This window comes from Temnothorax americanus, unplaced genomic scaffold (genome assembly GCF_048541705.1).
Source record: "Temnothorax americanus isolate GAGA-0224 unplaced genomic scaffold, ASM4854170v1 Scaffold14, whole genome shotgun sequence".
Lineage (NCBI taxonomy): Eukaryota > Metazoa > Arthropoda > Insecta > Hymenoptera > Formicidae > Temnothorax > Temnothorax americanus.
Window position 1 is genome coordinate 1,790,103 of NW_027509275.1, and position 25,212 is coordinate 1,815,314.

The 25,212-nt window shown below is 43.6% G+C and overlaps 4 protein-coding genes across 7 annotated transcripts; 3 read left to right on the forward strand and 1 right to left on the reverse strand.

The window, feature by feature from the left end:
• Positions 1-1,911: 1,911 nt before the first annotated feature.
• Positions 1,912-5,015, forward strand: Dph2 (Diphthamide biosynthesis 2). The gene is made up of 5 exons (XM_077400650.1): positions 1,912-2,207; positions 2,866-3,199; positions 3,283-3,764; positions 3,862-4,153; positions 4,821-5,015. The coding sequence occupies exons 1-5, from the start codon at positions 2,082-2,084 to the stop codon at positions 4,997-4,999; spliced, it is 1,413 nt and encodes a 470-aa protein (XP_077256776.1). The 5' UTR covers positions 1,912-2,081; the 3' UTR covers positions 5,000-5,015.
• A 728-nt stretch (positions 5,016-5,743) lies between these two features.
• On the forward strand, positions 5,744-10,241 carry Nhe1 (Na[+]/H[+] hydrogen exchanger 1). 2 transcript variants are annotated; one of them, XM_077401075.1, is made up of 5 exons: positions 5,744-7,232; positions 7,322-7,491; positions 7,568-7,939; positions 8,022-8,367; positions 9,097-10,241. In XM_077401075.1, the coding sequence occupies exons 1-5, from the start codon at positions 5,918-5,920 to the stop codon at positions 9,180-9,182; spliced, it is 2,289 nt and encodes a 762-aa protein (XP_077257201.1). In that variant the 5' UTR covers positions 5,744-5,917; the 3' UTR covers positions 9,183-10,241. The 2 variants fall into 2 exon arrangements, with proteins under 2 accessions (XP_077257201.1, XP_077257202.1); XM_077401076.1 differs by having other exon boundaries at positions 5,745-7,232; positions 8,022-8,356.
• Positions 10,242-10,445: 204 nt separating this feature from the next.
• On the reverse strand, positions 10,446-20,772 carry Srpk (SR splicing factor protein kinase). Of its 2 annotated transcripts, none has more exons than XM_077401090.1 (6): positions 19,254-20,772; positions 18,359-18,569; positions 17,956-18,271; positions 17,212-17,790; positions 16,820-17,117; positions 10,446-16,721 (listed from the first exon to the last, which is right to left on the reverse strand). In XM_077401090.1, exons 1-6 carry the CDS (start codon positions 19,586-19,588, stop codon positions 16,430-16,432), a joined length of 2,031 nt encoding a protein of 676 aa, XP_077257216.1. In that variant the 5' UTR covers positions 19,589-20,772; the 3' UTR covers positions 10,446-16,429. The 2 variants fall into 2 exon arrangements, with proteins under 2 accessions (XP_077257216.1, XP_077257217.1); XM_077401091.1 differs by having other exon boundaries at positions 18,359-18,551; positions 19,254-20,770.
• Positions 20,773-21,514: 742 nt separating this feature from the next.
• Positions 21,515-25,031, forward strand: Ciao1 (cytosolic iron-sulfur assembly component 1). 2 transcript variants are annotated; one of them, XM_077401127.1, is made up of 5 exons: positions 21,515-21,660; positions 23,680-24,054; positions 24,144-24,252; positions 24,346-24,510; positions 24,617-25,031. In XM_077401127.1, the coding sequence occupies exons 2-5, from the start codon at positions 23,692-23,694 to the stop codon at positions 24,883-24,885; spliced, it is 906 nt and encodes a 301-aa protein (XP_077257253.1). In that variant the 5' UTR covers positions 21,515-21,660; positions 23,680-23,691; the 3' UTR covers positions 24,886-25,031. The 2 variants fall into 2 exon arrangements, with proteins under 2 accessions (XP_077257253.1, XP_077257252.1); XM_077401126.1 differs by lacking the exons at positions 24,144-24,252; positions 24,346-24,510; positions 24,617-25,031 and adding exons at positions 22,029-22,509; positions 22,647-23,196 and having other exon boundaries at positions 23,680-23,806.
• Positions 25,032-25,212: the final 181 nt, after the last annotated feature.

Consider the following 25,212-nt stretch of genomic DNA (forward strand, 5'->3'; position numbering starts at 1 on the left):
TCCAACTTTATTTCTTTTAGATGTGCTACTTGAAATTATTTTTACGTAATGTAGACGAACAGGAATAGTAATAACGAGATTCGACGCGAGCGTAATGTATGAAATAGGGGTCTCCCCAATCTTCTTTTGTCAAGAGGGTCAAATATTTAAATCTTTGTAATGTCCGGGGAACCGGATAAGTTTTATTCTTAAAAATTGTAAAAATAATGTCTTTATTTTTTTTAATTCTTTTATATCAAGTTTCAAGTACGTTTTATAAAAGTCTGACGCAGCGACGACCGAATCATAAAAAAACCAAAGGCGCAACAATATATAGATATAATAATTATTATATTTATAATATATAATAATATATATATATAATGTCAAAATTTCTTGGCGGACCGGATAAAAGTTCACAGGGTCCGAATCCGGGCCACACAGGTTGGGGGCCCCTAGAATAAGAAGATGCGCGCGAGCAAGGGTGATCGGGTGATGACCCGTGCGTTTTGTATCTTGCAGAGGAAGACGTTACGAGAATTGTACATTGCGTGAAATTTTTTAAAGCCGATAAAAATTCCGTGCACTCTATGTACTTAAAACTCGTCGTTCATTTCATCTCTGCACAAGCATCTATTTCTCTCTCTCTCTCTCTCTCTTTCTCTCGACCGTTTCTCGTCGTTAATCGGGAACTGATCTCGCTCCTGATCTCGGATTTACGGAGAGAGGAAGATAACAGCGGTGCCCGAGATCGAGGATCGAAACCGGTATAATTCAACGATGATAATACAACTTTCTTCCCGGCGTGGAAGAATCGCACGAGGAGATTTAAATGCCGAACCGCGCGAATCGTACATATAAATTATAGAGGGATCGCGATTAGATCCGTAGCCTGCACAAATCGGAAGGATAACGAAAATTATAACGATTATATTGTTTTGTATTTATTTATTATTACGTTTGAATATTTTTTATGCACACGCATATTTATACACGAATACATTTATTTGACGCAATATTCATGCCCCGCGTTTCATTTCCTGGCCTAGATCGCCCGCCTAGAGATTATGTAACTTCCGCGTGCCGAGAGCATAAAGTGCGTCACGTAGAATGAAATATTAATATTTCATCCATAATGAGATAGATGCGACGCGTTGCGAAATAGGTCGGAGCAATATTTTTCCAAGTCGACAATTACGTTCGATCGAACGAAAGTTTCCTTCAATCGCCTGACCGACACTTATTCGTAACTGTAATGAATTTCTTGTAAAACTCTTACGTTCATTTCTACAATGCAGATTAACTTTAATCTTGGTTGAGATTTACTTTTTATTTTTCTAAGTTCTAAGAATTGGAACTGGATACGGATAGAGGTGGAAATGGACATTGTCAGCTTCGCGGTAATATCGTATCAATTTGACAGCTAGTTTCGTAATAAAACTGTCTCGAGAATAACAGTCGGCGCATTGTTCGAAAGCGCAAAGACGAAATGCATATGGAACTCTAAATTAACTAATTATTAGGCGCAAGCGATCCCGGGTATCCATTCGTTCTGCGCGAAACATCTTCGTTTCGAATTCGATGCGAGAGGGATGCAACCGGAAATAGCAGATCGGATGACCGATCCTTCCTCTTCCCCTCGTCCTTCGGGAATCTGTAGGCTGCAGGGTCTACGGTAGGTTGTATTTGTATAAAAATAGGATTGGGAAAGGCTTTTTGAGGCTGCAATTATATATTCTGCATTAATTTATTAATTTATTGTCAAGGTCGATGTTTTTATATATTAGATATGTTTCAGTTGCCCCCTTTTCCTTTCCTCCTCAAGCGTTCTTGGAGTCCCTCCTGGGACTTCCGAGATTTTTATAAACGTTTTGAAAAATGTTCATCCAATTTTTTAGCCTCTGCCTTTATAGTGCCTTTGTTCTCGCGGCGTGCGAAGGAGAGGGAGGAGGAAGAATTCGCGAACACGTGGTGGGGGAGTGACAAGTGACATGACACAATATGACAACCGCGCAAATTTGCGTGGGGCTGCGCGGGGCCTCGTGAGGACCGGCTGTAATTTGTAATTCTAACAACACTTGTAAACGATCTTCGGCCTCGGTATGATTTCGCTGACGAAGGAAAGCGAGAGAAGCGTGGTGGAAGTCGCCGAAGTGACCGACGATCAGGACGATCCGTACGACGTGGAGAGATGCGCCCGTTGGGTCCGGACAAACGCCTTGAAACAGGTTTGGAAGATGCACGCGTTTTTTGAAAAAAATTCCTCTCGCGTACCGTAGAATTGTAGTTGCAGATCTTTTTGAAAAGAATCGGCAAATCGTTCCTTTTCGCGAATTAGAGACGCGGTAAAGAGTCGAGGTTGAGGTTATGTTATTAGCTTGCCAGATCTTAATTCTTTTTATAGAAGATGCATGATTTTATATATATCTGCAAGAATGCTGGATAAATAAAAAGCGATGCAACGATAACGATAATTACGTTGCTGGAGTTGTTTATTGATGATAGATGAGATTAGGTTAAGTTAGGTTAATTGTAAGTTTATATCCGTGGTTCAAAACCACAGTGGTGTTAGTCAAATTTTTAAAAATATTTTCTCGTGTGCGTAGATGCAATCTGTACAATATATAAATTTCACTTACGCACCCAAGAAAATATTTTTAAAAATTTGACTTACACAACTGTTGTTTTTATCCCTCCATCTGTACATGTATTTGATATGAACAGTTTTGTAGCCTAACTTGATAATTTTTTATATATAATTGTTTATAAATATATTCATATATATTTACATATAAATACATTATATATTATTATATATTAATACATGTGTAATTCTATTGTTAACTTAATGTTTATGGGGTCGTAATGCTCTTTCGTGTATTGCAGGTATGCCTACAGTTTCCGGATAGCCTGCTACCGGATTCGGTGGAGGTTGCGCTACGTTTGGAGAAAAGCCTAGGGCGAAAGGTGTATATCTTAGGTGATACGACCTGTGGTAGCTGTTGCGTCGACGAGGTAACGGCGCAGCACGTCGACGCGGACGGCATAATACACTTCGGACACGCTTGTCTCAGTCCCACCGCTCGTTTGCCGGTCTTTCACGTTTTGCCGAGGAAGCGATTGGACGCGACGGCACTCTGCGACGAGTTCGTGCGAATTTTTCCGGATTGCGGGAAGAAGATTATATTTTTCTACGACGTGGCGTACGCGCATGAGATTGGTAAATGTTTGAGATGTTGCTATTTGATTGAGAGAGCTTGTGATGGCGGATAAAGTAACGTAATGCACATTGTATGATTGCAGAAAATGTATATAACGCATTGAAACCTGTATATAAACACTTAGTTTCGTCTAAATTAAATTGTACGTCGAACGTGGAATATACCGATACGAGAGTAAGCCCGGCCTCGGTTGTCTTGGGTAGAGGTTACACCTTAGAAAATGGATATAACGTACAGGATTACGAAGGATTCTTCTTGGGCGAGGGAGAAAAGACTCTCGCGTTATTAGCGATGAGCATCCCCGTGAAAAGGTGGCACTGTTTCGCAAACGGTAAAATTAGCGAGTACAAAGCGTTGAGCACACCTTGGTTGAAGCGAAGAAGATTCCTGATAGAGAAGCTAAGGGATGCCAGAGTTGTGGGAATTGTGGTTGCCACATTGGGCATTCAGGAATACCTGACGGCTATAAACACCGTGAAAAGAACCCTCAAACAGAAAAATAAAAAGTCTTATCTTCTCAGTGTAGGAAAGATAAATCCTGCCAAACTCGCAAATTTCCCAGAGGTACGTTCAGCAGGGTGCAATAAAATATATTTGACTTGAATTTAATTTCAATCTTGCTATACAATCATGTCGATAAATACTTATTCGATTTTTACAGATCGACGCCTTTGTCGTGATAGCTTGCCCAGAGAACGAGGTATTCGACTCGAGAGACTTTTTTAAGCCTATGCTTACGGTGTACGAAGTTGAATTAGCATTTAATAGTGCGAGGGAGTTCTGTCCGCAATATTTCATGGATTTTCGACAAATATTACCCGGTGGCCCTCACTACGTCGACTTTAAGCCGTCAACGGACTCGGATGTTTCTCTTATTACTAGCAATGTCAGAAATTGCGAGGACGACAATTTATGTACAGATCAAATGAATGCTCTGACAGTCCGTTCCTCAGGTATATTTAATTTATTTAAATTAAAAGAAATATCTCTCAAGAAAGTAATAAGATAGTAAAAATTGAAATTGCAATCTTGAAATTGTACTTTTAAGGTGATCCTAAAGCTGTCTGTAATACCTACACTCGTTTTTAACAATATTTGCTTCGTATAAAAATTCTACAACTTGATGTTACAAAATGAGGGTGCAGGTCCATTCAGTAGACATCAAGGAATATCATACCGCGGTTTGTAGAATTAGGCTGAGACTCCAAACAAAAAAGTTAATTCTAATTCTACAAACGCGGTATGATATTCCTTGATGTTTACTGAATGGACCTGCACCCTCATTTTGTAACATCAAGCTGTAGAATTTTTATACGAAGCAAATATTGTTAAAAACGAGTGTAGGTATTACAGACAGCTTTAGGATCACCTTAATACGAAGTTATTTGATATCTTTTGCCGCATTAATTAGTTTCACGGAAGAGACATAATTGTCTCCACAAAGATCAAAGAGACTTACTTTTCTTGTAACTACACTGTTAAAGAATTCTTTTTATATGTTCGAAGCGTCAAATGTTTTTGTTTTTTTTTACATGTATTTTTTGTGCAAACAGTTTAACAATTCAAAGCGATTTTATGTAATTAGACACTGTAGTGATAATACAGCAATTCTTTTACTAGGTACTGTTGCCATTGGCAAGGCGGGGGCTCAATATCTACAAGAAAGATCTTGGAAAGGTGCCGAACAGCGACTAGGCGAAGATCCTGTACAACCAGCGGAAGCTGGTCGCGTTGGATTAGCGTGGGAATATACGAATGAACCTTTAAAAACAGATAAACGTGACGCACAAGCGGAATAAATATAGCATTTCTAGATATAGAGTAATTTCATTCATTCCTTTCTCCTGCGATCTGAAAGTTCGAACCGAAAATCTAAACCCTCAAAAATTAACAAAGTATCAGGAATATATAATCAGGTGAGAGCAAGTGAGACATCAACTATAAATTTCCAAAAATTTCTAAAACCAAGATTTCGAACAGCAAGAATTTAAATTTTCAAAAATCAATAAAGAATTGGGATATAATTAAGAGTCGTCGTGCTGAAAAATGAAAAAGAACCAGCGACTCCAGAAATTCTTAGACTTAAGTCCGCGTATTTGAACTGCAAAAACTCGATGTTAATCTCGTCAAAAGTATCTGGAAAATATAATCAGTAGTTGGCAATTAATAGAATTGATAGGGTGATGCAAATAAAACAAGTATTTCATTTTCTTGGATCTTAATTCTTGGAATCGACAACTTTATTTCTTATATCTATTATCTACCTTTCATTTTATCAACGGAGTGTAACGGATATAAAGAAAGAAATGAGGTGGACGTGGATAATAAAAAAGATAACTGTTCTTATATGAGTAACTTGAGTAAGCAACATATTTTGGGGTACAAAATCTAGAAAGGGGCGTAATTTCCTTCGGCGAAAGATTATTATCAATGATAATTATTTAACACAAGAAATTCGTACAAATGTCAATAGTGTCATTGCAGATAATAATCTAGGGAATTTTTTTTTTACATTCGTAAGGACTGAGACGGCTGAGTCAGCTGATGATCTTGAACATTCTAATCCACTAGTCAAACGTCAGAATTCTCGCAGCTTTACCGAGCTCTAAATAGCTAGCGAGACTGGCATCTCGGTAAAAAAAAAAAGGAGAAAAAGAGAGAAAACTGCAAGCCGTCTTCTGCTACCTGCGAGATAGATGATGCTACACCGTTGAGAGATGACAACAATTCGAGCACGTTCCGTACCGTCGTGCAGGTGGAGTCTCGTCATCGGGATCTTGCTGCTGTGCGACGTGTCGCAACATGTGTCGCGCGGCGAGAACGCAGTTAACCTAAGCACCAGCGGGATCGTCACCGCGGCCTCGGTGACGGACGCCTCGGCCGTACCGGGTGTCACAACGAATGTCAGCGTGTTGTCACACGAGTTATCCAGCACCGTGCGACCCGCGATTGATACGAGCCAAGTCGTCAGTCGCAATGCTAGTTCGACCAGTTCAACCGCTAAACCACCAGCACCGACCTCCGCGGCGAGCACGGCGCGGCCGGAGGATGTCGCGAGCCACCGGACGACCGAGAAAAGCCCCGCGGCGACGTTGCCGAGCCCCGACAGGAACACGACGGACGTTCCCGTGCCGTCGCAGAGCCCGGCGGATGCCGCCAACTCGACCAATGTCACCGCGAGCAACGTCACCACGACCACCGTCGCCCCGGCGGAGCCGGTCCTCCCCGACAAGGGCTCCGCCGAGGAGGAGCACAACAGCTCCATGTCCATATTCTTCGTGCTGTGCGTCCTGGCGCTGGGCATACTGCTGATACACCTGATGCTGCAGACGAATTTCCAATACCTGCCCGAGTCGGTGGTGATCGTCTTCCTGGGCGCCGCGATCGGCATGATCATAAACCTCATGTCGCATCAGAACATTGCGAACTGGAGGAAGGAGGAGGCCTTCTCGCCGACCGCGTTCTTCCTGGTCCTACTACCGCCCATCATCTTCGAGTCCGGCTACAATCTGCACAAGGGAAACTTCTTTCAGAACATCGGCAGCATCATGGTGTTCGCCATCTTCGGGACCGCCATCTCCGCGTTCGTCATCGGCGCCGGGATATATCTGCTTGGTCTGGCACAAGTGGCGTACAAGCTCAGCTTTGTCGAGAGCTTCGCGTTCGGGTCGCTGATATCGGCGGTGGACCCGGTCGCCACGGTCGCGATCTTTCACGCCCTGGACGTCGATCCGGTCCTGAACATGTTGGTTTTTGGTGAATCGATTCTGAACGACGCCATCTCCATCGTGTTGACCACCTCCGTCCTGGAGTCCAACAACGCTGCGACGACCAGCGAGGCTGTCATACTCGGCTTGAATCGGTTCTGCCTCATGTTCTTCGCGTCGGCGGGCATCGGCGTGGTGTTCGCTTTGATAAGCGCGTTGCTTTTGAAGCACGTAGACCTCAGGAAGAATCCGTCTTTAGAGTTTGGCATAATGTTAGTGTTCACATACGCCCCGTATGTTTTAGCGGAAGGCATACAGCTGTCGGGTAAGCGTTCGTGATAATTTATACAGTAAATTTCTCTGTTGTACAACTCTGTTATCGCTTAATTGTTTCATACTGATTCGTTGTTGCAGGAATTATGGCGATTCTGTTCAATGGAATAGTCATGTCGCACTACACGCATTTCAACTTGTCAACTGTTACGCAGATTACGATGCAACAGACAATGCGTACGTTAGCCTTCATTGCTGAGACCTGCGTCTTTGCTTATTTGGGATTAGCATTGTTTAGCTTTAGACACAGGGTAAGTGTATCGCGTAATATGCCGAATATACACTCCTCGAATCCTTTTCGATCAAGTCTCTTTTTCTTTCCCGTAGTTCGAGCCAGCGCTAGTCGTTTGGTCGGTGATCTTGTGCCTGATTGGAAGAGCCGCCAATATCTTTCCTTTGGCCTTGCTCGTTAATCGTTTCCGCGAGCATCAAATCACGAGGAAGATGATGTTCATCATGTGGTTCAGCGGCCTGCGCGGTGCTATATCATACGCGTTATCGCTTCATTTAGATTTCAGCGATGAAACGCGCCACGTTATTATAACGACGACGCTAATCATCGTATTGTTTACGACCTTGATATTCGGCGGATCCACGATGCCTCTGCTGAAATTCTTGAGGGCCGAAAAGAAGCCGAAGAGCAACGGTAGGAGGAAGAAGAAGGATAAGGAAGTTACATTGAGCAAAACGAGAGAATGGGTAATTTAAAAAATTGTATAACGCAGGTAACGTACAAAATTTTTTAAACACATATAGATGATATATTATTTTTTTAATACAGGGACAAACTATAGATTCTGAGCACTTGTCGGAACTCACGGAGGAGGAAATGGAAGTGTCCTTCTTGCAATCGCGAATTCGCGGTTTCGCAAGGTGGGATCTGAAATTTTTCATTCCGTTCTTCACGAGACGATTCACGCAGCAGGAGCTGAAGGACTGCAAGTCGCAGATGACGGATTTGACGAATCAATGGTACCAAGCTATTAGAATCAGTCCAATAGAATCGGATGACGAGGCGACTACGGCGTCGACCGCGCAATTAAATCTGAACATCACTGGAACAGCTAAGGGGCAACCGCCGCACGGGAAGGAGAAGAACGGACGTCCTAGACACGGGTCCATATTAAGTATTTAATTTATTTTGTGTGTGTGTGTGTGTGTGTGTGTGTGTGTGTGTGTGTGGTGTGTCCTTATGTGTGCTGAACTCTACGCGCGCGCGCGTGCTTTTAAATTATATTGCCTACAAATGGGTGTATGTACAAGTATTTATTAACATTAGTATTAAATCTATAACATTATAGATCTTTTCACGCGAAGGAGAATTTTCTGTTTCATCAAAGCTGCAAATGTTGCTTTGTTCCAGTGAGCTGAGGGAGAGCACTTACAATTTTCTCTGTTTAAAATTAGTACAGAATTTCTCTTTGACCTTAAATTCGCTTGTTGCTTAATATTAACTTACATACGTTTTATTAACGCACTTCATTGATACATAGAGAATATCAAATGTTATCTTCTATAATTCTCTAATTATTTCCATGATTTGTGAACAACCACATGGAAAGAGAAAATGGATGAGAGAGTTTGTGCACAGCAAACTATACAGCTACAATACGAGTGAGATTTTTCCAGGGTTGAATTGTCTCTTATACATCATATTTTCGTAATTTATTTGTTTTCGCCTAATATTTACACGTACCTGTATAATTGTAAGCATCGTTACATTATTGCTTATATAGTGAACAGCAGTGTATTGTCCAATATGCTTGCTTTATTCAAAGCAGCTTGGCAACGGTGGTGATGGGCATTAAATTGATTTCAGTTCCTAAAATATTAACAGAAATACTATTAATTTGCAGAGCTGAGGAGGATTGGTCTGATTAGTTCAACTTATTTCCACAAGTATATTTTTCCCCTGCGGATTAATCTCTTGTTCCACGTGTAATTCTTTAATCGCGCAATACTTGTTGAATTCGATGAAGATTATTTATACGATCTGATACTTTCGTTAGTATTAGAGATGTGTACATACAACAGATTTCTATTTGCGTTACTCTTGTTATGCATATTTGTAATTATTCTAAAATTAAATTGTATGAAAGTAAAATTATAATAACCAGGAAACAACGAAGTCGGTCACAGTAATGTGCATAACGATAGTACAATGTTGTATATTTTATCGTTTAGCATTATTTTATCCAATTATGTGATAATTATTATTTTAATAAGTAACAAGTTATTTGAACGGAACTTGCAAATGATTTAATTAGCGGTAGTAAATTACTGAAATTGACTGAAAAAATTTAAAACAGTCCCTATTCATTATCATCTCTTTCACAGAATTGTCTAATTGTATTTGTAAAAATAAATGTCATCTGCGTTTTTACAACATCCCAATATTCTTCAATATTTATAGTACAAAATGGATTGTATTTTTGGTATCGCCAAATATGTTCGTACAGCGTTGAAGGTATTTTGATTTAAACAATCAGAAAATGTGAGAGATTGAAATTAAAAAAAGATCTGTTTCCTAGTTATTAATTATCCGCGATGATGTCGTTGCGAGAAGGGAATACGTATGCCGTCATGCGAATAGTTACGAGCACGGTGTTTCGTATCGTATCACTCGTAGGAGGGACTGCGTTATCTTGCTTCCTTGAGGCCGAGCGTTAACCCAGCGTGTACGTTTTGTAGCTAGAAACCAGCTGGCGAAAGATAGCACGTCCTACGTTCCACTGTAATGTGATTCGAGTTGAATTATAATATAAAATGATATTTTTGGCGGGCGACACTTGGTCGGTTTATCCTTGTAACTGGCGCGGTGTATCAACGGAAAAATTGCGAGACGAATTCTGTTCAAGTGTTCTCTTCGTCCACTGTCTGAAATACGCATATTTAGAAAAAACGTGAACATATTGTACATTACACTTTGTACGACCGTAGGGACAATAAAGGTGATATAATATTTGTGATATACATATATAAATAAACTCACGTGAGCGACTCCAGGTCTGCTGCTTTCTTACCCTTAATAAGCGACGGATGACGAGTGAAAAAGAGAAGCATTTATTTTGTTGCGAATTTATTTCTCATATCATTAAACATATCGATCTCTCTCAGATGGGGGGTAGGGGCGGGGGGGGGGGGGTACATTGGTTGTCTGTTTTTCATTATTCTTTGCGGCAGGGCACATAACGGAGGCAGCGTCTAAACATCAAATCCATTTATTCGTTCGATTCGTTACGGCTATTTTTATTATGCTCTAGAGTTCTTAAATGCTTCGCACGGTTCGTTACATCGAGTGACTGGAGCACGAGACGTTAGTGTACAATAGATTAGCGATGACTTATATACTCGCCGTCATTTTTTTTCCCTTCCCTCTTTCTCGCGAGCGTCAATCCGTCAAGGATATACCTGAAAGGGAAGAGTGCACGACTTTGATTGTACGGTACGCTCAGACGAACGTGATTTAACACACCTTCGAACATTCATCGGTGCGGAAGGAAGAGTTTTCGTTGGAAAAGATCTATCAGGAATCCGTAGGAAAGGAACGGATTATACGGATTGCGCGAGCCAGGAAAGGAATATGGTTCCACAATTTAAGTCGGAAGCGAGTGAGGTGAGAATAATCTTCTCTCATTAATCTCCGTCAATTTTGAAAATCGAACGCAATTGTAACATAAATGCCGAAACGGACGGAGATCCGTGCTTGAATGTGCGAAATTAATTCGCTTATTATTTGCAGAGAACCCAAATGACGCGCGTGTGTCGAGAGAGTGACGCCTCCCATTCCTTCGCACCTCGCAGAGACGTATATTCGACGCGATCAGGCGAACTAATTAAGTCAATCGAGCGTCTCGCTCCGGTCCTCTCGCGAGAGGATTCGATCGCCCGGCTGGTACAAAGGGCATATTTTTATCGCGCTAATCTGGGATAGGTATATTGTCTAAGAGAGGAGCGCACGTCGACGACGACGACGACGACGACGACGACGACGACACACCCACCGTCCCTGCTCTTTCCCTGTCTCGATGCTCCAGCCCCGTTTTTCTCGCGAACGCATCGTCCGGGTTCAGTTCGCTGTAACTTGCATGTTTTGTCGGCTCGATGAACTTCTAAAGATGATCGTCACGTATCGCAAGCGCCTACGCGCGCCTCTATCGATAGCTTTACAACCCTTTATTAAAACGTCCGTCGCGCGGCAGGACCTCGCGGGCCTGCCGGCGACCCACAAATTGGCTAAGCATGCAGAGTTAAATGGCTCTCTATAACGCTACGAGACCAGTATGACTATGTACCAATCAGTGAGATAATAATATTATCGTACGCCGACTTCGCGTCTCCCTTCCACCTTTTATCTCTCTTATTTTTTCTTCGCGCGCGCGCGCGCGCATCCTAATATCTCCTCTATCGTTCCGATATATAATCGCTGTACATTTTAAACGTCGTGTGACCCGTTCGGAAGAAGGGTACCTCTGACGATCCTTCCGCGGCTCAATCGCCGAGTCGGGGATCGTCTTAATACGCAAACGCTTCTTCTAAAAATGTGCAAAACCCCGCGCGCCGGGTTTTACCCGCAATATTTACAACATATCTCGCGCGCGTCGCGCGCTTACGTGTAATAAAACTTGGTGTTTGATATAGCAAAGCTTTCTCTACTCTCCGTCCCTATATCGGTCGAAAAATTTCGCTCGTCGCTCGCGTCGCTCTCCCACGATTCAATTTCCAATTTCTTAAGATTAAGAGAGGAGAAACCGCGCGCGGAGTAAAATCCCTTCGACAAAGCGCACGCAAACTTTATCGTCGACGTTTATTTTCGCTTCTCGATCAAGGCCACGTTCTTCCTCAGTCCTTCGCATTCGCACTTTAACGTCGGCGGTACACCGACGCGCTCGGTTCATTGAAGATTCGAACGCGGAGTTGCGGGAGTTTCTCCCGCAACGCGATTAAACGCGTCTCGATTACAATTAAGAAAACGACCGACGGCAATCGCGCAATGCAGTCTCGCTATACGTTTAACGTCGTACAACTTTATTGCGCGTCGTCGATCCTTTTCGGGGGACGAGAGGGCAATCGGCATCACATCTCGCGACTTGATGGCCCTCGGCCCGCGCGAGAAAAGGAATCGAAAACTCGTCTGAGAAGCGCACACGTGCGTGGAGATATCACATCCCGCTTATTTCTAAGTCGCGATATGATACCGGTTGCCGAGATCCCGAGATATAATTCACAAATATTGGTGTATCGTTTATCAACGCTCGAGTTCCTCGGCGCGATTAATATACCCCGATCGAACACAAATCTGCTTCGCTCGGAACAAGTTTTTTTTTTTAGAATCTACCCGATTGGAACATGAGTCCCCGATGGTGTGTGTGCGAATTTCAATTATATTGGGTCCCTGTATTCATACACCATTTTCCTCCCCTTTCGTCCGACTGATCCCCTATATCATCCACGTCCGCGCGAATCTCCCTTACATTTATACACATTTGTGCGCGAGAGATCTCTCTATCGCGAAGGGGGGTGGGGAGGGGGGGAAAACAGAAAAGAAATGGAGCGCTTCACGGCTACTTATCTCTTATTTTTCTCTCCCTTTTTCTTCGCTATCTATACTTCGCGTAAGTAAAATTATATTCCGCTCGGAAGTTGGAAAGGGAGCGACGGGGATGTCTCGTGCATCAAGAGCTATACACAGTTCGCTATTATCGCTCTTTTGTTAATTTCCTTCTAACTATATCCTAACGCCAAGCAGCGCGAGTCACACCTATATGTAATTATCGTTTCAATATATCCGTATGTTTATATGTATATGTAATGTATGTATATATAATATATATATATATATATATATATATATATATATATATATATATATATATATATATATTTATATATATTTATATGTACAGAGTATATATTAGGAGGTATTAATATATATATGTATGATACATATGATATATTAATATGAGATATAACATTATCTATGGTCACAGTGCGAGCGATTTTCAACACGGCAACACGGTACTTGAGCTTCGGTTGATCTGATGACGATCGGGACGCGATTTCAATGCGCCTACGCTGACTCGCGGTCGTCCAACAAAATCATTTAAGTCCAGTCAACGATCCGTTATTGATAATTATATCGTATCGACGGGACCATACTCCTTAATTTATACACACTTCGATCGATACCTATCTCTCTTAACCGGGGATGAAAAAAAACCGATAGATATATTAAATAAAATATATATACACGTGTAATTATACATATGTGATATTCATTATACATATATGTATAATTTCATTGAATTCAGCTCTACCGTCCTACAAGCACGTAAGCGAATTACCTCGATTCTTGTTTGCGATATTCGCGTACGGATTCGCTTCGTATAATAATATCTAAATAATTAAACGCTCAAACTTTTATCCTGTTCTCTCACGTTTATATTAATTGCCATTGAAGATGCCCGTAACAATGAAGCGTAGGTTTGATTATTCTGTTTATCGATGGAGGATTCTTCACGTGCCTATTACTGGAAACTGAAACTCACCGGTTTTGATCCTCGGCTACACGCGACAGATCCTTGGAATTTACAGATCCTTATACTTGTTTTTTCAGAAGAATTACGTGAGTTCCGAGAGAAAAGCTCGATGTGTCGATTTGATTAGAAGCGCCTTCTCTATCGTGAATAACGAGGAATACTAACGGGAGAATTAAATCGAACCGCGATCGCTGCCTTCGTAATAATGGATTTAATTCATGGCTGAATTTAGTAGAACGGTGTCGAATATTATCCGTAGTTATCCGCTAAAATTTAGTTATATACCGTACAGATTCGTCACGATCGCCGTCACTGGAGACCACACATATTCACGAAAGAGTTCCCGCAGAGAAAACGATTATCTGATAATTGTAGCGCGGGTAGAAGAGGCACTTTCTCATTTCGCGTGTCGTATATCACCTGTTTTCTATCTACGCTGAAAATTTTGGGAGATGCACGTTTTTCTTTTCCAATTTTTTAATCGCGAGATATGACTCATCCGCTAAATTAAATGACCGACAACGAAAATATAAATGGAAATCAGCAAACGTATTTCATAAAAATGCACGTCAATTTTTAATAAATTAGGAGAAGTACGCCTCGTACAAACATTTCATGTTGGAGTGTTTACGTGATCAAATAGATATATTGCTAATTATGCTATTAAAATACGATCAAAAATAAAATAAAAAACGCATGTGTTGTGTTAAAAAAATAAATCGTAAAATGCTGTATATTTTTACGAGAGTATTTTCCTCTTTTACCCGGGGAAGAGATACAATCGCAGTAAGTGACAAGACATTTGTACATCATGACGAAATGTATAATTCCACGTACGCACGCCTCTCCACACACAGTTCGATCGAGACCTTCTTTTTTTTCTTGTCAAATGACTTCAGTTCAAACTGGCAGGCGAAGCGAAACGGAACATTCAGCGGGAAGCATGAATTGCGCTCGTGCATAGGAAAGTATGCGCGACATAGACGGTCCGGTCGGAACGCACTGCTTCGCTTTATCGTTTATAAAATAGAAGACAATTATAAATCGGCAGAGAGCTCGATAGTCAGTCAGTGTTCGCGAAACAAAGAGGTTCGCATGAAATTCAAACATCACTCTTGTTACAACTGTCCCCATCGTGCTTGCCAAGATCTTACTCGCAATATAGTTATTCTTTCTCTTCGGTAATCGTACATTATGTATACAGGCATTCGCATTAGCGATGTAAACAAGTTTATAACAAACAGAAATGTTCATTACAATATCAGTATTGCAGGGCCCAGTGGAATAAGACAAAGCACATGATACTTTTTACAAAAGTATACATAAATTTTTTTATATCAACATTTGCAAGCGCGCGATCTTACCTCGCGCTAATTTTATCAGCGCTTGCCGCTAATAAAATTTAGATATATTGACAAAAGCGATACGAAAAAAAAATAATATTTTCAAATTTTATATAAAACTTCACATATTAGACAAAAATGAAACTTTTGAATATGCGCGTACATATTGTCTTATCCCAATCAGCGCCCGCGTAAAAATTACATATCCCAAGAATCCACACACACAGTTACCGACTCTCAATTATCTACAATGTACAGATCCCTCTATTTCAATTTACATTTATTTGAATGCGGCCCTTCGTTACGCGCACGTCTGTTGATGAGTATTTCTAAACCGGTCCACGTGTATTGAGAGGTAGACGTAAAATATTAATTAAGTAGCCATTTCTGTCCCGTTGCGACTTCGCGACAAGTTTGTTGGCAAGAATTTACAGCGACCGGCGTGTGCGATGTATAAAAGTACACACGGATAACTGAGTCAAGGCAATGAGTCCTAATTTTAAACCAAACACGATACCGAGCCCGCCAGTACCTTCGCAGCGCATTACGAGCAGATCCCACGACTCTTGGAATATCCGTAGATAAATTAAATGACGATTACGAAGAATGCGACACGAATGTGTGTAAAATAATGTATATATAAAGTATACTATGAAAAATTCCTTTTTAATTTAAGTTCTCTCATCACAAATTAAAAATACGATTTAACAAGTGTACAACTACAAGTGGTCAGCCGATGTGTTGAGAGTGTTTACGTTAGGAAGCACGCGCGCGGCCGTTTCTTTTTTTTTCTTTTATGTGGAAATCAGCGGAATGTTGCAAGATCTTCTTCCTTAACAATTTCCGGATTTTGCGACACTTCGCTCGCTGCATTCGAGAGACAACTTTCCTTGAGGCGACTTCCGCAATATTGTCAAATCACCATTTGTAAAGGGTATATAACAATCTTTTCGAAACGTTTACAGTTTCGTAACATTTCCCACGCGGAGACACGCTCGTAGCGTACGAGTAATATCACAACATATGTTACAATTTATTTCCGTAATTCGTATTATATCAAATAGTTTTCTAGTGAGTGTGTGTGTGTGTGTGTGTGTGTGTGTATACGCGCTCTTAAAACGCACTTGCTCTTCGTACGCAAATTGGGTCGCTGAATTATAATTTTTCAGTACGGAAATAACACCTGACATTTACAAGTGTTGTCGGCTTCCTATCACACTCTCGATTTACGATTGCGACAACTGGGCGGTAGGACCGGGGTGAAAAAGTTGAGGGGGATATTACAGATAAAACAATAAAAAACGCGATCACTTTTTGATTTGCAGCCACGGATGCTTCAGGCACTCGGCTGCGGTAGCTCGCATGCTCGGATTGAACTCGAGCATCGGTATTAGGAACTCTGCGAACTCGCGCGCTTCGCTCGGCGCCCACTCGTATTTCTCTGTCAACACTTCGTACAGGCCCCACGGTTTCAATCCGGTAATATGCTTCAACTCGCCCTTCCTGTTGAAGTATATCCTCGAGTTCTTCCCTGAGAGAGCGATACGTCTCGGTATTTCTCCCAGCAACTCGATAATATGGGCCAAGTGGTCTTCATCTCTGGAACGTTAATAAGTTAATTGACTCAATCCTTGAAACAGCGTTGATACAATTTTTACAAAATTCACACAATTGCAGTTGAACCTTGTAATCGTTACCTGCAATAGTCTTTGCCATTGTGCGGTTCAAAAAGGTAATCGCCAGTCGCCAATTCGAACGCCATACAAGCAGTTGACCATATGTCGGCAGAGGTGTCATATCCGGAACCTAACAGAACCTCGAGCGACCTGTACTGACGAGTTTGGATATCGTCCGTGAATTTCTTATGAACCCAGCATGCGTTCCCGAGATCTGCTATCTTCACTTCGATCTCGCAATCCATTATGGCAGGATCCAAAGGAGACATGGACGCCCGTTTCAACTGCTTACTTTCCGGAGGGTTCAATGACCTACGTTCTGCAAGTAAGACGATAGATGACAAATAAAATTGCAGTAGAAAACGAGAGAAAAGAAGAGTCGTGTCGTCGCTCGACAGCGACGATTACTTTACCTTCGCTACCTTCGTCGGTATCGTCGGGATCGGGTGGTAGCATACCTTCGCCGCAGCTTTTCTCCACATCGCACAGAGTGACGTTGTCCATCTTTTCGGATTGCTCGGGCGATGGATTCTGTATCTTCTCACCGCCCGCCAAACCGTCTACTCCGTTCATGTGCAAGGAAGGCGCGGATGGCTCTGAGATGTCCGGAGAACCTTTGCTCTCCGTATTGTCCTCTATGCTCTCCGTATTGAGATCCTGGTCTAAGCTATTCGTTTCAACTTCCCCGTTTTCTCTCGTGCTATTCGCGAGTTTACTTTGTTCCTCTAGCTCCTCGATCTGTTCCATCTGCTTCTTCAAGAGCTCATTTTGGCGCTTGGCCTTCTTCTTTAGTTTCTTCTTCTTATTCTTGGACATTTTGGAGTTTGGCATAGGTTCTTGAAACTCCTTCGGCGCGGTAGAAATCAGGGACACAGGTAACTTCGCTCCCATAGAATGCAGTTCTGTCGCTTCACAAGCTAATTTTCTTATATAAGTCTCATCGACGCACACAAGAACATTCTCAGGTTTAATGTCTGTATGAATAATTTTACCTGAAAGAGAATGCAACATGTAGCGTACACAGCGGTAAACTTATTGAAACTTGTAGTGATTTTCCACTTCAGATTTGCAATAATCTGTTGAACTATCGCATAAAGCGGACTACGGGTATAAAATTGAAAATTGAATGCTATCACTGACTTAAACATTCATCTTACATTTATTATGAAGATAGTCGAGACCTTCGAGGACTTGTCTGATGACGCGCTTAACGTTATTTCTTGGAATTCCTCTGTAGTTCGACTTGATAATCAATTTAAGAAGATTATGTCCAAGCACTTCAAATACCATGCAAACATGCAGGCCGTTAATGCCGCTGATCTTGAAGTCATTGAGCAACTGGACGGTCTTGTTGCGCTTAGGATCGTTGGGATCCGTGTCGCGCACATCTTTTAATAATTTAATTTCATCCAATGCAGTCTCAGTGAAATGGGATGCGGATTTCACTATTTTAAGCGCCACAAAACGTTTATCCTGCAGCATAAGTTTCAAAAAAACGTCCCGTGTTTACGTATACGTGTGCGAAAGAAGAATTGATTACAGCATATCCGGGAATCGTACCTGCAGGTCCCAACAGAGCCACACGGTGGAGAAGTGACCCCAGCCGAGCTTGCGCGTGACGTGGTAGCGATTTAAAAAGAGATCCCCTATCTTCACGGGATGGTACCCGCCTTTACAGTAGTCACTGCTGTCCTCCTGCTCCTCGTCCTCGCTACTGAACGCATCGTCGTCCTCTATCGTTTCATTGCTGGAACTATGACACGGTACCAATCTACGACAAATTCGTCAATCGTAAATGATAAATTACTTAACTAACGCGACACTCTCGAAACACCTGATTCTTCCTCGTGACACGAGAGGTGCGAGCTAAATCAGAGGAAGAAAACGGATCGTGCGCACGCAATAGCCAGGTTTCACGTACGTCGACCGTCTCTACGACGGTGATGTTCAACGAACGTATATTTATTACCAAGAGATTTAGAAATAACGCGTTGAAGATCATAAGTAATCGAATACGCGAATTTCGTATCCAGCGTTTCCTACGACGCACCCAACACGCTTGATCGTCGCCAAGCTCCCGATTAATAAAAAGATTACACGAATAATTCATCTTAATCCTTCGTGCCACCTACAATCGTTACTCACAATTATTATCTTACATCAATTAATCATCGTTATCCACAATTTCTCTCCCCCGGCAATCACAAACGTGCATATATACATACATAATCACCCACTTATCGATATCTACGTGACACGGGAACCCGAATGACGGAAAGGGAGTCGAAACGGAACGCGTCGTACACACTCCTCGACGACGAGCTGTCATCGTCGACACGCGGCCCGTACAAAATCGCGAAAGCAACGTAACGTGAGGGGATAACGCGGGGGTAACGCAACGAGTCCGGACGATGAGTCTTCGTGCCGGCGCGCCGATCGGGCATGTCGGGGTTACCTGGTCCCGTTGTCGCTGTTGTAGGCGCGCTGCGGAAGCCTACTCGAGGCGTACACCGAGGCGTACTCGTACGTCGCGTTGGTGGTGGTGGTGGTGGTGTTGCCGCTGCTGGTGGTGGTGGTGGTGGTGGTGGCGATCGTGGTGGCAGCGTTGCCGGTCGTGCCGGTGGTCGTGGTGGCGGCGACCACCTGGCCGGTACCACGCGCACCCTTAGAGCTCTGCGCGTCCTGCTCGCCCTGGGAACCGGCCTTGCCCTTCCGCTTGCTCGGCTTGTGCCGCTTCTTCTTCGCCTGGATCGCCAGGACCCGTCTGTTGACGTCCGTCTTGGCGCTCATCCCGCCGACCACCTGGACCTCCGCGCCGAGCTCGACCAGCGGTGCCCCGTTCGCCGCTTCCGCCTCCGTCTCCACTGTCGTCGTCGTTCTCGTCCTCGTCACCGCCGCCGCCGCCGCCGCCGCCGCCGCTGTCCGCTATCCCTTGTCCAACGTTCTTTCCGCACGCACCGCACGCACGCAGAGGCACGCGCGACCCACACTTCCGCCCGTTCCGAGCCGCTCCTTCGTGCTCTCCTTGCTACTCGTTACTGTTACCGTTACCGTTGCTGACGCTGCCGCTGCCGCTGGTGCTCGCCCTCGCGCCGATTTGACTCGACTTGACTCGACTCGACTCGACTCGACTCGACTCGACTCGGCTCGGCTCAGCTCAGCTCAGCTCTCTCAGCTCCGTGCTCCGTTCCGTTTGTCGCCTCGTCCGTCTCTCTTCTCCTCGCGCTCTCCTCGTCTCTCTTTCTCACTCTCTCGCTCTCTGCCTGTCCTGATGCAGCTTCACGCGCGCGGCCCGCTTCACGGAGATCGGTGTGGATCCTCCTTTCTCTCTCCCTCACGTCTGTTTTCCGAAACTCTATTATCTACCTCATCTCTCGTGGCCGCGCACTCCCGACTCCGCTCGGCTCGGCCGTTGTTTGAGTATGGCCGTCGCCGCTTCTGCTCACTGCTGCTGTTGCTGCCGCTGCTACACTATACCGCTGACCGCGCCGAACGCACGCATGCACACGCACACGCACGTCTGCCCGTACGTCCGTCCGTTCCTACGTTAACACGTTACGTTACGTACGACGCGCGTCTCGCGATCTCGACGTGTCGCACGCCTACCTACCCACCGAGCAGGTGTCGCCGTGCCTCGTCCTCGTCCCGCTCCGGCTCCGGCACGGCAGGTCGTCGGTCGTCGGTCGTCGGCTACTCCGTGTGCACGCACGAATGCGATGTGTGCGACGATCGCGATTCGCGATGCGACGAGACGAGCCGCCGGACGAGCAGCGCGCGGATCTCTCCCACTTCGCGCCTCGCGCCTCCTCACCTCCGTATGTACCTCGGTACTCCTCACCTGCGACGCGGTAGAATCGAATCACCTCGGCTGACGAACGACTCGCGACCCGCGATTACGCTCCTCTCCGCGCCGTGGCAGCAGACGCCCGCGGGACGCGGGACCACGGCGTCGACGGCGTCGACGGCGTCGACGACTCGGGCTGACGTTTCCTCTTCCTTTTTCTACGGTTTTCATTCATTCGTGAAATCTCCGCGCGCGCCCCTCGCAGCCGCCCTCGTTTATTATGTATTTGGGGGATTGTTGGGTGGGCCGGGGATGGCGGGGATACCGTCCTGCCGTCTTTACCTCTAGGCGGATCGCGGATCTTCCGCTTTACCTTTTCGGCGGCGCGCGACGATGACGTCCGCGTTGCGTATAGCGTGTAGCGTCGCCGTCACGGCGATTGCGCGCAACGCGCAACTTCACTCTCCGGATAAACAGGTTTGGGAGACAAGATTTATATATTATATATTGGATTAGCGCGCGGCTGAATATCGAGCGCGACGTGAGATTCTAAAAATGTACCTGTCTAATCAACCGCAAATTAAATGTAAATTCGGCGGTTGAGTGACGAGTCGAATTGAAATCCTCGCGTGCGCGAGGCGAATGACCGCGCTTACTCCGAGATGCTCTTTTTCGACAGGTTTTGAAAATGGAGCGGACGCGCAATTTATTGGAGCAACGCTTGCCTATCCGAATTCGAGCCGATTCGACCTGTTCCGAAGTAACCGAGGAGCGAAAGGATGTCGCAATATCCACGTCGCGTAATTTTGAAATTTACCGCGCAATTCCGCGCGAGTGAAACCTAACGCTCTCTGTGATCGTCCTCGGTAATTATTTGCATGAAATCCCACGTTTATCGGTAATCGGTACTATCGGTAGCCAATCGATCGCAGGATCGTCGCGGGCAGCGACGAGAAAGGAGGTTATCGGAGGCTTATCGTTTTCATAAATATTCCACCCGTTATCAACCGGTATATTCATGCGTGCGAGAATTAGCGACGCCGACTGACATTCGCCTTGAGAACACAAAACACAAACGGTGAGTCTGCAAGATCCTTGGATATTTTATTAAATAAGTTTGAGCGAATTAATTTCGGTCGAGTGTCGCCTGTCGCCCAATTATTACCGTCCATGTGACGAGATCACTCCGGTCGACTCATAAGCAAGTCACGTATGCTGTACGTAAGAACGACGAAGATTGGTAGAAGGAACGAAAATTATACGCTGCGCTATTTAGTTCCAACGTATCCCAAGCTGTAGTTGTTCATCCTATTTAAAAATTTTATTTTCCAAGTCCATTTCCTGAAAACACATTTTAATTGCTACTTGTCTTGATGCATTTGTAATTCTTTAGATAGATTTGTCCCTCGAACGAAAAGATACGTATTGTTGTTTTACCTCTTACAGGTGAACTACGCTGTTGCGGGTAGCAATGGGTACGTTGGAACTAAAGCAGAGCCTGACCAGGCACAGGGGCAGAGTGTGGAGTGTCTGTTGGCATCCCAAGGGTGCGAATCTAGCGTCTTGCGGCGAGGACAAGACGATTATAATATGGGGATTGGAAGGGCCCAAGTGGGTTACGAAAATGATCCTCGCCGAAGGACACTCGAGGACCATTAGGGAGGTGGCTTGGTCCCACTGTGGCAATTACGTAGCATCGGCGAGCTTCGACGCCACTACCGCGGTGTGGGACAAAAAGTCGGGACAGTTCGAATGCAACGCGACGTTGGAAGGGCACGAGAACGAGGTGAAAAGCGTCAGCTGGTCGATCTCCGGCCAGTTACTCGCCACGTGTAGCCGAGACAAATCAGTGTGGGTATGGGAAGCGAATGACGATGAATACGAGTGTGCCGCCGTTATCAATGCTCATACTCAAGATGTAAAGAAGGTACGTTTACAGATTTATCCATTGAAAAGTCTTTATTAAAGTATATATATTTATTAAGAGAAATCTCTGTTACTCGGTCTATCGATTCGTAAGCCGAAGATTTGTATCCAGTGTACGTAAAAAGAGCGTGCTTTTAGGTGAGGTGGCATCCACGCGAAGAGATCCTGGCCTCCGCCAGTTACGACAACACGGCGAAGATATTTAAGGAAGACGCAGCCGACAGCGACTGGTCGTGCGTCGCAACCTTGTCGTCTCACGCGTCCACGGTGTGGAGTCTTTCGTGGGATAAGATCGGCGATCGCATTGCGACCTGCAGCGACGATCGAACGGTGAAGATATGGCGGGAATATATACCTGGGAACGACACGAGCGTCGCTACGCCGAATAACGAGCCTGTTTGGAAGTGTATCTGCACGTTGTCGGGATACCATACGAGAACTATTTATGACATCGACTGGTGTAAGACCACGGGTTTACTGGTGACCGCGTGCGGCGACGATATCATTAGGATATTTAAGGAGGACGGCGACTGCGATCCTCATCAACCGAATTTCACGATGGTTTGCTCGATAAACAGCGCGCACGCTCAAGATGTTAACTGTGTTCAGTGGAATCCCGCGATTCCCGGTCAACTCGCGTCCGCGAGCGATGATGGTTCGGTCAAGATATGGTTTTATAACGAATAAAGTATACATCTATAAGATATATGATTCTGTCGTACTTTATTTGTCTTTTTTTTTTACTTAGAAGTAAGACGATCCAAAATTAGTGGATAATAAATTATAACGTTTGTTATAAAATTAAGAGTTATCACCTCTTCAAATTAGCATGAGAGAAACGTCATTATTTCACCTAATTTTTAGTCGATTTTTCATTTCACGCAGCAACGAACAAATTTTGCTAAAAATTGTTATGTTGCGTAGAATGGTGAATAGTTTTATTTCTTTTTTTCTTTGAAAGCTTAATTCGTACAAGATTCTCTAATTCCAATAGTTTTTAGTGTAACAACTCAATATCTCGACATTTTTGTTAACAAAACTCGACTTTAATTTTGTGATAAATAAATGGTAAATTAAAATATCTGGATACCATTACCTTCAATATAACTTTGTGTACTTGAACGATATTTATATATAAGTCATATTATCCATAAATACGTTTTTATTACAGAGCCGCACATAAATGCTGAAGCGCTTGTACAACGTGGGATTGTCTTGCGAGAATTTTTACTTTCGATACAGATTTATTAAACGGTGCGAAACTGTACGCGCGATGAGTCACACCGCAGAAAACAAAGGCATGCCATTGAAGGATGTTGTGAGCGCAATGAACAAGTTTGCGGACACGTCGCTGGCAGCTTCTTGGGATAATGTTGGATTACTGATTGAACCTACGGAACCGAAGATTGTGTCGCATATTTTATTAACAAATGATTTAACCGAAGATGTCATGGACGAAGCTGTCAGATTAAAAACCGATTTGATCGTCACGTATCATCCGCTAATATTTGCTCCGTTGAAATCTATCACAACTGCATCTTGGAAGGTACCGTGATGTTCTGTAATATAATCTTCATTGAAATGTTATTGCAATCTGATTTTTTTTACGTAATTTTTTTATTTTGCAAATAACAGGAACGAATAGTAGCGAGGTGTCTAGAAAATAAGATCGCTGTCTTCTCTCCGCACAGCAGTTTTGATTCTGTGAAAGGCGGTGTAAACGATTGGCTAGCAGAAGCTTTCGGTAAGAAGAAAACCCGTTACGGCATCTCTGTCTCAATCGTTAAAGCATTAATCTTACCATTTAATATCTTACCATAAAAATTTATATTTTAAGAGCTCGAGAGTAGTAATCCGATTCAGCCAAACGAGAGTAACGCGACTTATGGATTTGGAAGGTTGTGTACCTTGAAGAGCCGAATATCTATCGACGAAGCGGTAAATTTAGTAAAGCAACGAACTAATCTGAAGTACGTAAGATTGGCACGTGCGCGCGGTACAGGTGAGATCTTTGCAAAAACAATTTAATGCTGAAAGAAAGAAATCCAAACTTGATGGGTGACGAATAAATGTACATATTATTTTGCATCATTATTATTATATTTCAGATGGTTACATTAATACCGTTGCATTATGCGCCGGATCGGGCGTGTCGGTATTGAAAGGAATATCTGCAGACTTGTATCTGACGGGAGAAATGTTGCATCACGATGTATTGGACGCTGCGCATCAAGGGATTCATGTTATACTAACGAATCATTCTGATTCAGAACGCGGTTTTTTAAAAATATTTGCTTCGATATTGAAGCGCAGCTTGGAAAAACCTGTCGAGGTGTGCGTCTCCGAAAGTGACGAGGATCCACTACAAACCGTGTAAGCTGTAAAAAGTAAGCTTGTAAAAAAAAAAAAAATGAATATTTACCGCATCTCTTGTCACGTCAATCGTATGTGATTTAACAGCGATTGAATATTCTATTGTGAAAGAGGGCAATATTGGAAATAAAAGTTTTTGGTCTTTTTTTATTTAGCATCACGTACATTTTATCCTGATAGGACTTTAATTTTGAGATTATCGCGACATTGATCGCGTTGAAAGATCATGTACGAATAAGGTTTCAGCTAAGGAAGTATCGACTTGTCTTTCTCTCGAACTCGTTAACAAATAGTTTCTAGGGAGGACTGCGGGGCATTCCGTATATTAGCA

Excerpts from the sequence above, each read along its gene's own strand:
- Ciao1 (XM_077401126.1), top strand. The coding sequence starts at position 22,054 with ATGGGTACGTTGGAACTAAAGCAGAGCCTGACCAGGCACAGGGGCAGA. Across the intron at positions 22,510-22,646 it reads ATACTCAAGATGTAAAGAAG|GTGAGGTGGCATCCACGCGA; the intron begins GTACGTTTACAG and ends GCGTGCTTTTAG.
- Nhe1 (XM_077401075.1), top strand. The coding sequence starts at position 5,918 with ATGACAACAATTCGAGCACGTTCCGTACCGTCGTGCAGGTGGAGTCTC. Across the intron at positions 7,233-7,321 it reads GGAAGGCATACAGCTGTCGG|GAATTATGGCGATTCTGTTC; the intron begins GTAAGCGTTCGT and ends TCGTTGTTGCAG. Across the intron at positions 7,940-8,021 it reads TGAGCAAAACGAGAGAATGG|GGACAAACTATAGATTCTGA; the intron begins GTAATTTAAAAA and ends TTTTTAATACAG.
- Dph2 (XM_077400650.1), top strand. The coding sequence starts at position 2,082 with ATGATTTCGCTGACGAAGGAAAGCGAGAGAAGCGTGGTGGAAGTCGCC. Across the intron at positions 2,208-2,865 it reads GGACAAACGCCTTGAAACAG|GTATGCCTACAGTTTCCGGA; the intron begins GTTTGGAAGATG and ends CGTGTATTGCAG. Across the intron at positions 4,154-4,820 it reads TCTGACAGTCCGTTCCTCAG|GTACTGTTGCCATTGGCAAG; the intron begins GTATATTTAATT and ends TTCTTTTACTAG.
- Srpk (XM_077401090.1), bottom strand. The coding sequence starts at position 19,588 with ATGAGCGCCAAGACGGACGTCAACAGACGGGTCCTGGCGATCCAGGCG. Across the intron at positions 18,570-19,253 it reads AACAGCGACAACGGGACCAG|ATTGGTACCGTGTCATAGTT; the intron begins GTAACCCCGACA and ends AATTTGTCGTAG. Across the intron at positions 17,791-17,955 it reads CGACTATCTTCATAATAAAT|GTAAAATTATTCATACAGAC; the intron begins GTAAGATGAATG and ends ATTCTCTTTCAG.